Source organism: Geospiza fortis, unplaced genomic scaffold, assembly GCF_000277835.1.
Source record: "Geospiza fortis unplaced genomic scaffold, GeoFor_1.0 scaffold111, whole genome shotgun sequence".
In the NCBI taxonomy this organism is placed as follows: domain Eukaryota; kingdom Metazoa; phylum Chordata; class Aves; order Passeriformes; family Thraupidae; genus Geospiza; species Geospiza fortis.
Window position 1 is genome coordinate 8,021,873 of NW_005054321.1, and position 12,741 is coordinate 8,034,613.

A 12,741-nucleotide genomic window follows, 5' to 3' on the forward strand; every position below is an offset into this window, starting at 1 on the left:
TGTTGAGAATGCTGCTTATTCCTCACCTGTCTCCTCCAAAGCCTCTTTGAAAGGGGAGCACCAGTAATATGACAGGCTTCACATGTTCCCCTAAAGAAAATGTTTGTGCACTGGGGAGAAAAGTGTTTGGTCTTATCCTCACTGCTGCTCTTTGACTCACAGAAGACCTTATAGATGAAAAGAGAGACCAGGTTTGCTCTTCATCAGAGAAGTTGGAAAAGTTCCTGCAATGCAGGAGAGGAATGGAAGAACATGTTTCAAAAAGTCTAAGACAGGAGAGGAAATGAACTTTTGGGAAGATCAAAGAGGAGACAGAGATCCAGTTGCTGACCAACAATAGAAAAGTTGCTGGACAGGCACAGAGTTTGCCCAGTCTCTTGCAGACCTCATTGCAACTGGAAGTTTCTGAATTGAAGGAAGGAAGTGATGCCCATGGCTGCTGAGATATAGCAAGCAAGAGCAGCAAAATTGTTTTCCTACTCAGGTAATTTCTATTTATCTTACCAGTCAGAAATTGTGAAACAGAGAAACTCAGATATTTAGGTCTAATATTTGAACTAAGAAAATGTGTACTTTGAAATTCAAAGTTCTTTTGATATTTCCAGTGTGCTCACCTCACAGAAAATACGTAAATGTTTCATGTCTAAGACCAGCCTGTTTTCTAATCCAAGTACAAATACGCAGGAAGACTTTGAATATCTTTATACAAACATTTACATTGGAAAATTTCTTTAATAAATCCCTACCAGCATGTAAAATTCCCTGTCCTGTACCTCTGCTTTACCCTGTATGAAAGTACATAGTATGGATATTTTAAAATTGCTGATATTTAGGGAGATCATCATGGTGATATCTTTTAATTATTGGAATAATCTGACGTAGGATCAGATTTTCCTATGAGCTATTACATAATTGGAAATTTTAGCATCTTTTCATGCTACCATCAGAAGTACCCTCCTGTGATGATCTGCCTGCTATTTGTGAAAAAAAACCTCTAGCAAAATTGAGGGTGAATTGTCTCTAAATGACATATCAAGCATTAATGAATGAAATACAGGTGAGTAATGACTAGTCAAGTTCAGTAAAGAATCTATATCAGGTGGGGTCCTGCACAATCCTATGAAAAACGAAGTTTTGCAGAATTCATAATGAAAATAATGCCTAAGAGAGGTAACCCATTCTCTGATGTAACTGCTAGTGCTTGCTGTGGAATACACAATTATCCTATCACCACAGAAGGACAAAGAGAGAGGAGTGGCAAGATGTTCCAGTGGCTTAAACTGCAGTGACATAGCAATTATCTAAACCAGTGAAAACGAGGATCTGTCCAAGCTCCATGGTAGTTTTGTGCATGTTGATTCCAGAATTATTTTGGGGTTTTATTACTAAACTTTTGAAATCTTAAAGGAAGAAATCCAGAAATTTCATGGATAGTGCAAACCTGATATCTGGAATTGCTTTATAGTGAAAAAAATTCAAACCAACCCAGACTGTTTAAACAGAGGTCCAATGTAACATTTCAGACCTATTCACATCACCCCATGATCCCACATCATGGTAGTAGTCCTGTTACCAATGCAGGAGGAAGAAATGTAGTTTATTGTTCATGTGATTGCTCACTTTTCTGTCATTTGAGGTACAGAAAATTAACACAATTCTCACTGAATGAGGTAAAGGTAACACTTTTTGGCCAGGATCTCAGCTATTTAAACCTGAATTTGCTGTATTTCCTAAAGGGACTGGAAGAAGGGAGAAAGTGGTAGTAACAAGATGGGATGGAGGAAATAGCTGCTTTCTGCAGGAAAATAGTTCAAATATTACTTTTTCTATGACTTCCTGAAACCTATGGTTAAGCACTGAGGTTATAAGGACAAACCTGTAATTACTGTACAGGCATGCAGGAGGGAAGAGACATTGCCCATGCTGTCCCATAAGATAATTGCTCCTGTCTGTGACAAAGAGAACACAATGATTCATCTTCCCTTAATCCACATCAGTCCTTTGCATCCTTGTACATTCCCCATCACTACCTGAGCATCCTGAGCAGAAGCAAGGAGGAGCTGACCAGAGGCTGCCCAGCTGTTGGTGGTGGATGTGCCAGAACAAATAAAGCAGTGGTGATATTTTTTAAAACTTTACTCCTTCCTAATATGAGAAACCAGATTAATTTATGGAACAGAAACTTGACTCAGTCAACTTTGCTGAATGGATTTTGTATTTCTATTGCCTGTGCTACTAGTTGGGACTAACACTTAAGGAAATATTGAATGAATAATTCTCCAAACACTGCAGCCCAATTCTCCACTGGAAATATTTTACCGGGAAGAAAATATACCAAATCTGCTAAAAATTTTAACTTTTAAATAGACTTTTTCAATCAGATGCAATTAAAAACTTTATTAATAATTTAAATCTGACCTATGTAATGTGATGGATTAGGGTATGGATCTTTTTTATTTTCTTAAATTGCATTTAAATTGAATTCTACACTACCCTTATAGTTTTTCTTTGTGGCTGACAATTGTGAAATATAAAATAATAAGAGAGTTTATTTGCTGGATATGGGATCTGATCCTGGGCACTGCCATTTTACACCAGCCCATGCTCAGCCCTTGTGTGATTAAATAGCACAGTAAGACTAGGTGAGCCACTGACAAGTTTGCTCATTCATCAAGTTGTTTGTGATCAGGCTTTTTCCTCCTTTAACCAAAAAATTTTAGGTTCTTTCACCATATTTTTTTATCTTGTGTCTTGAAAAGATTAAAGATCATTCGTGACTTCTGGGACTTTATGCAGTAATTAATTTGATATCAGAGATCTTGAGTTCTGCTTGCTCTGGATCTGTGTCAGCTTTGCATGATGACTGCACTGAAAGAAGTATCTTCATATCTTCCTTTTCAGCAGATAATTATTTGTGGATAATTTGGTTTTGGGGGGTCTACCTTGTGTCTCAGTGGAAACATTCTCATGAGGAAATGCAATCTTGTATTTCTGTTTCAGCAAACATTTGTTATTTCTTCTACAAGATTACTAGTGCAATAGGGCTTAGGTATACTTCAAGCAGAATTTTTCTTTTCCGGTCGTGATAAAACTCTCACTAATCAGCTTTCCTGAGGACTAGTCTCATAAATCAAGTAAAAATGTCTGTTTTCCAGTGGAAGTTAGAGTGTTGATGGAGAAGTGAGCCTCCATGCTTTCATTTCCCTGCTATTTTTATTTTCGTTCAAGTGCACATAGTATTGCAGACCTGCTGTTGCTGCACTGTCATTGCAAGTGAGATTATCAAAGAAAGTCAATGAAATTATTTGACCTGTGCAACTTCACTCCATGCCATCAGCTTTCAAGGAGTGTTCTCCTATTACCTTATCTTTTAAAACTTATAACTTACATCTGGATGTGGACTGAAAGAGAAGTTAATGAGATCATATTGCTGTTGAGGAGCAGTAAAGACATGAACACACATATTTAGCGCTTACAAATGGGTTTTTAAGAAGGATGTTTAAAACAGAGAGCTGAAAAATTACTCTTGACTTGAAATAAATATTGAAATAAATATTGCTGCATAGAAGACATCAGAGGGATTCTATGACTAAATGGAAGGAACATATCTATATAAATATAGATATGTATTTTTTGAATAGAAACGTAAGTTTATTAATATGCTCAATCACCATTAGTGCCAAAGTAACCTGTCATCTGACAGAAAACTGCTTGTACTCAATACCAAGTCCAACCCAGTCAGTGGTTGCTGTTTTCAGAAACTGAGTTTGTTCTGTGTACATATTTTCCAACAAGAAAATACAATCATTTCAGCATTATAGCACCTGCATCATGTCACTGTGTATTATGAACTCTAGCTCAGCCCCGCCTTCTGAAAATTGAAACAAAATGAAAAAGAAAAACAAAGCAAGAAAAAACAACACACACTAGAACCTACAGCTTTTCTACTTCAGTGAACATTTATTACAATTTGAGTTGTGAATATTGCAGCTACCAAGCCCCAGCTACCTTATGCTCCAGGCTGGAGTCTTTAAACATCAGTGAAAAAGGCTTGATATGCTCTCTTCTCAATTTATCGCCACTCCGTAAGTCGATGGTGTGCTCTATTCGCTTGTTAATTTCCTCAGGCCCAGACTGGACATGCAAAGCTTGTGCAAGATGGTTTGGAAGCAGATTTATTGAATTTCTTGTTAGGGCAGCCAGAGTCTAGGGGAAAGCACATGCAAACAGAATAAACCTGCTGGTCCCCTTGGGTTAAAAATGCAATGTTTTAGTTCATGTTGCATTGCAAACCATTACAGCATTCCATGCAATTCATTCAATGAAATCTATAGAAGTGTAAAATAATAACTCTGTTCCACTAGACACATACAGTACATTAAGGGGAGCATTTTAATGCCTTCTTTCGTGCAGGCTAGGAGGTTTGTTGTTGCACTGAGCATTAGGACTATATTCCACTTTCCAAATTTGATATTTAATTATTAAAGCATGCATGAGGGGAGTACACACCAAAATCACAGCAGAATATCTGACTCAATGGTGTGTTTTAATAAATAAGAATGGAAGCCATATAAAACAAAATCCACAACAAAGGAGTAATGAAGTTTTTCTCATCTCAAAGTTACTGGATGCGTGTAGTTAAGGAACAGATCACTTAGTCAGGAGTGAAGAAGGTGACATTTCTGATTTCTTCAGCATGGGTTTTCAGATAATATGTTCTTCTTCACTACTGGTATATTTCAGCCAATTTACATTACAGTTAGGCTATATGATTTAATTTAACTGTAATTCATATTGGTATTTAAAATATCATCTCAAATGCATTATTCCTTTGGTATTTCAATGACTAATCAAAGGAAAAAATTAAAATACTTTTGCTTCACAAAGGAATTCTAGCAGATATAGTATGAAGGGTGTTTCAACTTCAGCAAAGAGTTAGAGTTTGCTTTGATAAAGAGAATAACTCATTCCCATTTCATGGTGCCATTTCATGACACAAACCACAATGAAGTAGCTCTTTCCCACTTGAATGGGAAAAGAAACTCTACTACTGTAATATTCCCAAGAGTTAAGAAATGTTAATGAATGGAAAGGATGTGAAACTTCATACATCATAGCATAAGACATTTCAGCATTATTATGGGTGGGAAATAAAATTCTTCCTGAGAAAATTTATTCCACAGGTCCTTCCTGAAAAGACCTTCAGCTCTATCTCCTACTGGGCATTGTTGAAACAGGAGCTTGGGGTGTTTTGTCACCAGATGTCCCTGGAAAGCCAGGGGTGATACAAATTTTGTGATACAAATTCTCTTGTATCACAAGATTACATTGGGCAAATGCTATAGGCAGGTTTCCCTTGTTAATATTCAAACTATAGTAAACAAACATATTCTAATGAATCTTGGGCAGCACATTAAAACACAGGAAGGGTCTCAGGTACCCACTGCCAAAGCCCAGGCGACAACTTTCCATACAATCCTAAAATCAAATCCATGGACTCTGTATGCACAGATAGTATTTTATATTCCATCTTATTAACAGTAATTTAAGATCCCAAAATACAGGCAGAAAATCTTCTCTCTGTTTCAAAGTAAAAAGCAGTTTTCCTGTTTGTTTAGTAGAAAAAAGGCTTCAGTAGAGAAGTTTTGGGATGACACTCAACTTGAATCCTCCCTTCTTCTGTCTAGCAAATCACTATTATCAACATTAGGAGAAAAAAAAGTATCAAAGAAACTTTTCTCATGCTTAGCTTTCAGATATGTCTGGATTCATATCTTGGCCTGGGAGGAAACAATCAAGGCAAGTGGATAAATGCTATATTATTACACACTGTGACACTACTTTAGTTTAAGTACCCCTATCTCTTTTAAACTGAGCTAGGAAGAAAAGCTTTTATCAATTTGTGGGGTCTGAAAGGGCATGAGGGTGTCTGAAGTTCCTGCTAAAGGATAAGATTACATCAGATGGTGGTATGTACATTGATTCCTCAGAATTACATTGTATTTCTGTTTCTGCACTGGAAACGAGGGTGGAGAACGTCCCTAATGTTTTTGATGAGCATTTTGTTTTATTTATACAAGGAAAATAATCTCAGTTCATCCTGTTAAGCAACTATATTTTGGTTAAAATTCTATTTTAAGCTGTGATTAATGGGAAGGCTTGTCTCCTTGCTCAATGTATGAAGTGTTTTATATCTCATGGTAGATGGACATGACATAACATTACCACTATAGCCATGGTGCCTGTAGTATTTTGCAAAAATAGACTCTGAATTTGCATTTATATTCACAATATAACAAGGAAATTCATATTTTTGTTTCATCATTTTCTCTCCCTCATATATATGCACATACTTAAGAAAACTGCTTCCCTGTGTTTAGATATAAAAGCAATGAAAAAACATCATGCAAATTATTGTCTCAAGAATAAGTTCTAACCACGCTTTTTCTCTTATCCCCCTCTTTGCTCTGCATCTTTTAAGACTTCTTTATGCAAACACAAAGAAATATTGATTCTACCTATTATCTCTCCTTCACTTTTGTGAGCAGCTCTATAGAAGACACAATTGTGAGTTCTACAATGGGCTTTTGAAGTTTTATGATGCTGACAATAACCATTGATCATACAGGAACAAACACAAAGTTCTATTAAAAAAAAACCAAAATCACAAACCCTAGCCAAACTTGCATCTGAAACTGAAAGAAGATTAATTACAACAAACAAATGATAAACCTCCAACTTTATACAAATTTTATAGAGACTTTAAAAGGTAGCTTAGATTACATTTTACTGCCTTTCTGGGAAGTTTTCCTGCAAAAAAGTCCAGGCACACAGCTCTCAACAAGAAGGGAAATTTTTAATCTGTGACATTAAGAAAATCTTAGGAAGGTTTCAAATTATTTTTTTCATACCGCAAGCATCATGCTTTGGAAGGAAATAGGAAAATAAAAGGTCATATGCTCAAAAAGACAGGTTGCAGATAGGATTTAACTCAAGAGGAAGACACCTAAATGAGGGTGTGTACAAGTTTAGTGTCTACATGCTCAGTGTCTAAACTTCTATTTCTTCCAATACACACTCCAGATACTTTCAGTTGCACAATCATATGAAGCTGTGGTCAGCAGAGATGTTCTGGGGACTGGACAATAGTCAGGAGCCCGAAGGTGTGGCACAAGACACGGGGACACCATGGTACCACTGGTCAGTGGTGAGGACAGCTGGGCAGTGCTGGGGCAGCTCAGCTCAGAAATGACAACAATAATAACAATGGGGCTGCTGTAACACACAGGTAACTTGACTTTGAACTGATTTCCACCCTTTTCTTTAGATTTGTCTGTCATCTTGGCAGTCTTTTAGTATAATTTCTATGCTCACTGTTAAGCTTTACTGCAACCACTACCAAGGTACACCTATAGAAGACAGACATTTTAATATGCTGTTTTTCCCAATTCACATCCTGACAGGCCTATCAGGTGCCTCCACCAGCACATCCAGTGACCATGTTATGCTTTCAGATACTCCTTTTCTAAGGTACATGGAAGAAATCCAACTTAAACTGCCATTAATTCATTCTAGAGGAGGAGGCCTTTTCTCTCTTGAAATAAAATAACTTCTGTCCAATTTTCTTTGTTTTAAGTAAGAAGCCCAGACAATTGTTTGAATAACAGAAACCTCCATGCAAGTTCTTGGCTAAATTTCAGACAAGAACTTCCACCCTTGGCTTACCTCACAATCAGTGCAAGGGCACATAGTGATACTGGGGCTGTAGGTGTAGTTTTTGCTAATATCTGTGACTGCCTACATAAAAAGGGGCAGTGCCTACATCTACAATTCACTGATTCAGGCTGTTCATAGAACATCAGTTCAAGGTAATGAGTGTGTGTTGGGATAAATTTGAGTTTGGCTTAAGAACACTCCAGAGATTTCTTTTCACATTCTTCCTAACATAACTTGAGTTAAGATACATGTGATCAATTGCTCAAATTTTGTTGTAATTTATATTTGGTAAAGAAATAATTTAATTTCTCTTGGCAAATATTCAAACATACAGAGTGATTCACTGCTGGGTTGCTGCTTCTACGATTCTCAAAGCCTGCTGCTGACAGTGACCTTTAAGTTGTTTAATTAGTGTTATTAAATGCTTTTTCTGTCCAAGACTGACACACCTCTGGAAAATGCTACTACATCCTAGTATAATTTAAATATATCATCTGAATTTTTTAGAAAAAATACATTATTTATGAGCAATACTGCCTATTGTCTCAACTGTAAATTAAAAATTACATAATAATTGAATCATACATGGAATAGCAGATTTTTAAAATCCTGTCTCCACCAAAAGGCTTATTGTTAAACTGTGTTATATAAAATTACAGCTTTTCCCAACACCACTTCAAATTCTTTAAAAAAACCTGTGACAAACTGTTCTAAAAGTAGATTGTTTATTGCCATAAGAAAAAAAAGTTTTAAAGAAGCTGTTAAGCTATGACTATTTCAATTACTTTCAAGTCCTTTTTACTAGTACTAGGAGCTGATCAATAATTGGATAAACCCACTAATCCTTTATTTTTTTATTTGTCTTTGTTAGCACCAAGGTCAGGTTTCACTGAGAAAATGACCAGAAAATGAAAGCCTACTCTACACAGATTTTTTTGGACTACAGAAATTGGAATATATTAAAGGGAAAGAAATAGAGAGAGAACACAGGATATCCACAGCAGCATGCACCCATATCTCTATTCCTGATGAAATGACAATATAGAGACAGGTCAACAAAAATACAGAGAATACTGTAAGGCAGTGTACATGCAGATGCACAGATGTACAGAACACTTATAAAACAGGTGTTTTATATAACAGCAAACTGTGCCATGCTCCAATTCTGTTTGAAGAGATGAAGACACTGCTGTGGGCTGACTGATTGTGAGATTTTATCACTTCTGAGCACATTTGTAAGAAGCAGAAGACGGTTGACAAAAGCAAGACCTCCACACAACAATGCTTAAGGTTCAACAGACGGTTCAGACAAGTAGGAATAAGGATGTGCAGCAGAAGAGAGGATCTATCATGTCATTACAGATCCCTCTAAGAAAATGAAAGAAAACTTCAGCTGACCTTGCGTCATAAAGACTCATCAATCCTCCAAGTGCAGTGAGAAGAGTGGAGTCTGAGGGTATTTTAACCATTCCATCTTTAATTCCTCTAAACAATAATGATTTCTCTTTTTTTTACCATACAAGAATTGTTGGTTCCCAGGTTGCTGGCAATCAGCCATACAGTGCTTTTGGAAAATATCTGATCAGGAGAAGTTGCTATTATCTCATATTTCTATTGAGCTACAGATGTCCTTAGAGTCTAAATCATCTGCTAGTGAACTTTAATTGTACCTTAGAGTATGAGTTTTTAATATTTTTTGTTAAAAAAGCAAGAAATTAAGAACCTGATTTCACAAAGTGATTTTTTTTGTCCTTCCCTCATATATTAATAAACTAATTTATGTGTTTTCCTCTGGGAAAATGCCCTTTCCCTCATCCCTTTAATTTGATGGCCCCACATTGAAGCTATGCAATGAGATAAACACTCTCACTAGAATATTCCAACTAGTTTAGTAACATTAGATTTATTTTTAATTACTTTGTGGGGTGGTTCAATTAAAACTAAGGCATGCAGCATTTAATTTCAGTTGGGAAAAAGAAAAAAAACAATGAATCCAAAATCTCTGCTTCACTGGCATTTTCCCAGTTTAGAGACATGATTTTCCTGCCTTGAAACAATTTGTTCAATCCTCTGCTGTTACAGTACATGTTAGAATAAAGGTTAAAGATGAAGTTGTCTCCTCTGAGGCCTCCATTGTTGAAGTGCACTCAATCATGCATTCATCTCAGTGACATTAAAGGAAGTTTGACTTACGTTTTGTTTTCCCACTATGTTATCAAATGGAAGTTCAGGGCTCCAGGATCCCTCGGTAAACGTAGCTCCACTGTTTCTCCTGTCAGAGGAGCTGACAGCCTCTTTCACAATATCTTCAGGTAAAGTCAACAGACTCTCCTCAGGTTGTTTAATTAAATAAGTCTCAATGTTATGTTTCCTCAGGAATTCATTGCGCTCTTTGCCGTGCCCTTCTTCAACTTTATAATCCCCATTCAGGCAGTCCAGAGTGGCTTTGGAGATGTGAATCCTCCTGCATAAGTGAAATAAGTAGTAGCAAATACTGATTGTGCTCTACTATACATAGGTTAGAAGGAGGTTTTGAACTGTATATTGTTTAACATAATGGATAAATACAAGGTTTTTTATTGCAAACAACGAAAATTAAGTGGTGCATTTAAAAACATGAGCTTTATTTGTAGTCAAATAATCTCAAAATATGTTTACATCAATCAGATGTCATTAATGCACAAAGTCCTGTCACAGGAAAAACACTTTGACATTCACACCTGATACCTTTGCTCATAGTTGATAGTTTAATGGGAGACCTTCCCGAGTAAAATGCTATTCTGAGTGAAAGAAAATTGTACTTCAGGGAAGTATGTTGAGAGAAGAATAAATGGTAGGCACTGGAGCAGTTTATGTGAAGGTCTTTAATTTCCTTCAGTTTCCTGAGGTAGCTTAAACATTTGAAATTAGTGGTCTGATTGCACCTGAAGTGAGTTAGGGAAATAGGAGAACTATGCAAGGGCAAGCAACATAATGTGTTCTATTAAGACCAGGCAAAGAGTTCAATAAACTTTGGCCAAAGTGAATTTGAATTTAAGAGATTATATGCAAAAGAGCTCAAATTTTACAGTGGCATGATAGGAATTTGGATGTCTTCCAGCCAAACTATTTTTAAGGAATCTTCAAGTTCCTACATGTAGGAGAATTGCAGACACCTCTAGAGCCCATCAACATGGTCAGCTATGCTATATTCTACAATGCAGCAAGAGTTGTTCATTAGGCATTTATCTGGCCCAAAGAAAAGACTTGTAGTGACTTTAAACCAGCTTATTTTTTAAATTTTGGGTGTATTTCACTTTCTGAAAGACAGACTTGCATACAGATCCCTAATATTCAGAGTGAGCTGAAATTCTTGATCCTTTCTTGATGACACATGCTACATTGCTTTTCTCAGGCACCACAATTTGTCTTTCTCCCGTGAAGGAAATGGTCCTAGCATGTCCCTTGGGAAATTCATTCTGTAACTCAAAGGATATGCCAATACAGAATTGAACTGCATAATACTTTGATGGAATAAAAGACTATAAGGGCATATATGATGTGTATGCATTGCTAGAAAATAAAGTGCTGGTTGTGTTTAAGCAGTGTGAAGTGTCCAGGAGTATCACAACTTGGCACAAACTGTGCATGTGGAGCATTCAATATCAACATCTATTTAAAAGATCAATAATTTGTATCCCAGACATTTTTAAGCTGCCTCAACTTCTCTGCTTCTTTCCCAGGTTTTTACAACTTTCTCTGTCTAAAGTCATGCTGTTATAATGATCACAGAGATTAGTAGTATTTTGTAGTGAAAAATCTGTAAAACTCATTATAAAACCAGTAAAAATGTTTCTCAAATATAAGCAACTTTTGGCCAGGACTGAAACAGCAAAGCATGTGACCTCTCAGAAAGATGATGAGTTTCCTAGTCCTAAGAAATCCAAAAAGGCTAAATTGATTTAAGTACTAACCTAAAACTAAAGAAAAAAAGAAAAAGGAAAGAGAAAGTGATACACCAGTTGCCAAGGTGACTATCTCTCTCTTTAGATTCAACTAATATAATTTAGGAAATAAGGGGAAATAAGGTCTTGAAATATGGATTTTGTGATGGATATGATAACAGCTTTACCAGAGTATGGCGATAGCTATTAATGTGATATCCTTAAGTGGGCCAAATATTAATAAATAGTTGGCAGATTATAAGTATTTTCTGGATTTACATTTTGTTCTGCTTGCTTAAAAAAACTTAAAACGTGGAGACATATCTTTTAATCTTCTACAAATACAGTACATTGGGAACTTGATGGCTGAAATAAAAAATATTGCCTGACTTACTCTTGAAAGTGTGTCAGGCCTGCAGTGTTAGATGATACCTGTCATTGAGACATCATTGAAAATTAATTATTACCTAGGATTTATGCAGTTCAGTACTGCAGAGTAATAACCACATACACTAAATAAAAACTATTAGATAATGGAATCCTGGCAGAAGAATGTCACTGACTACAAGATCACAAGATTTCCTTCTCAGGTGCTGCGGACACATTTTTTACTCTCAGAAAACCAGAAATTGCCATTTTTTCTCAGTGCTCCTAAGAGCCTTCCCCATGGCAGCTGGTCTGCTGGTTCATGCTCCTTCTGTCAGGTGCAATCTCTCCCTGCATCTCCCGAGCTGGATGGGGCTCAGGGGCACACACAGGCATTCAGGGGAAGAGCTGAGCCCCTTCTTTCCTGCTCTCAGGCTGGGTAAAAGGACATTTCCCATCCTCAGCTCCTTTCTCCACTAATCCCTCAGGAAAATGCTGCAGTTCATCTTTGCTCTTGTTTTACACCCTGAGAGCAGGACTGCTCATAACCCTGGTGAAGCTGCTCTAGGAAAGGGAATGACCTCACTATTACAATAAGTAGGGGGATTTAAATACTTGTGGCAGGAGAAGTAAGGAGAGGCTGAAATGAATTTAACTGATCTATTAAATCTGCTCTGCACACTAGGAAACTCTGATGTAAATCACTATTCTGAGGGACTAGGTTCATTGCTGTCAC

General features: G+C 36.7%; 1 protein-coding gene across 1 annotated transcript in view; it reads right to left on the bottom strand.

Annotated features, from left to right (window-relative positions):
• ADCY8 (adenylate cyclase 8) overlaps positions 1–12,741 on the bottom strand; it is a 116,363-nt gene that overhangs the window by 31,540 nt on the left and 72,082 nt on the right. The window contains 2 exon segments of the mRNA XM_031056735.1: positions 4,009–4,206; positions 9,910–10,180. Of these exon segments, the coding sequence (XP_030912595.1) occupies positions 4,009–4,206; positions 9,910–10,180 (469 nt within the window).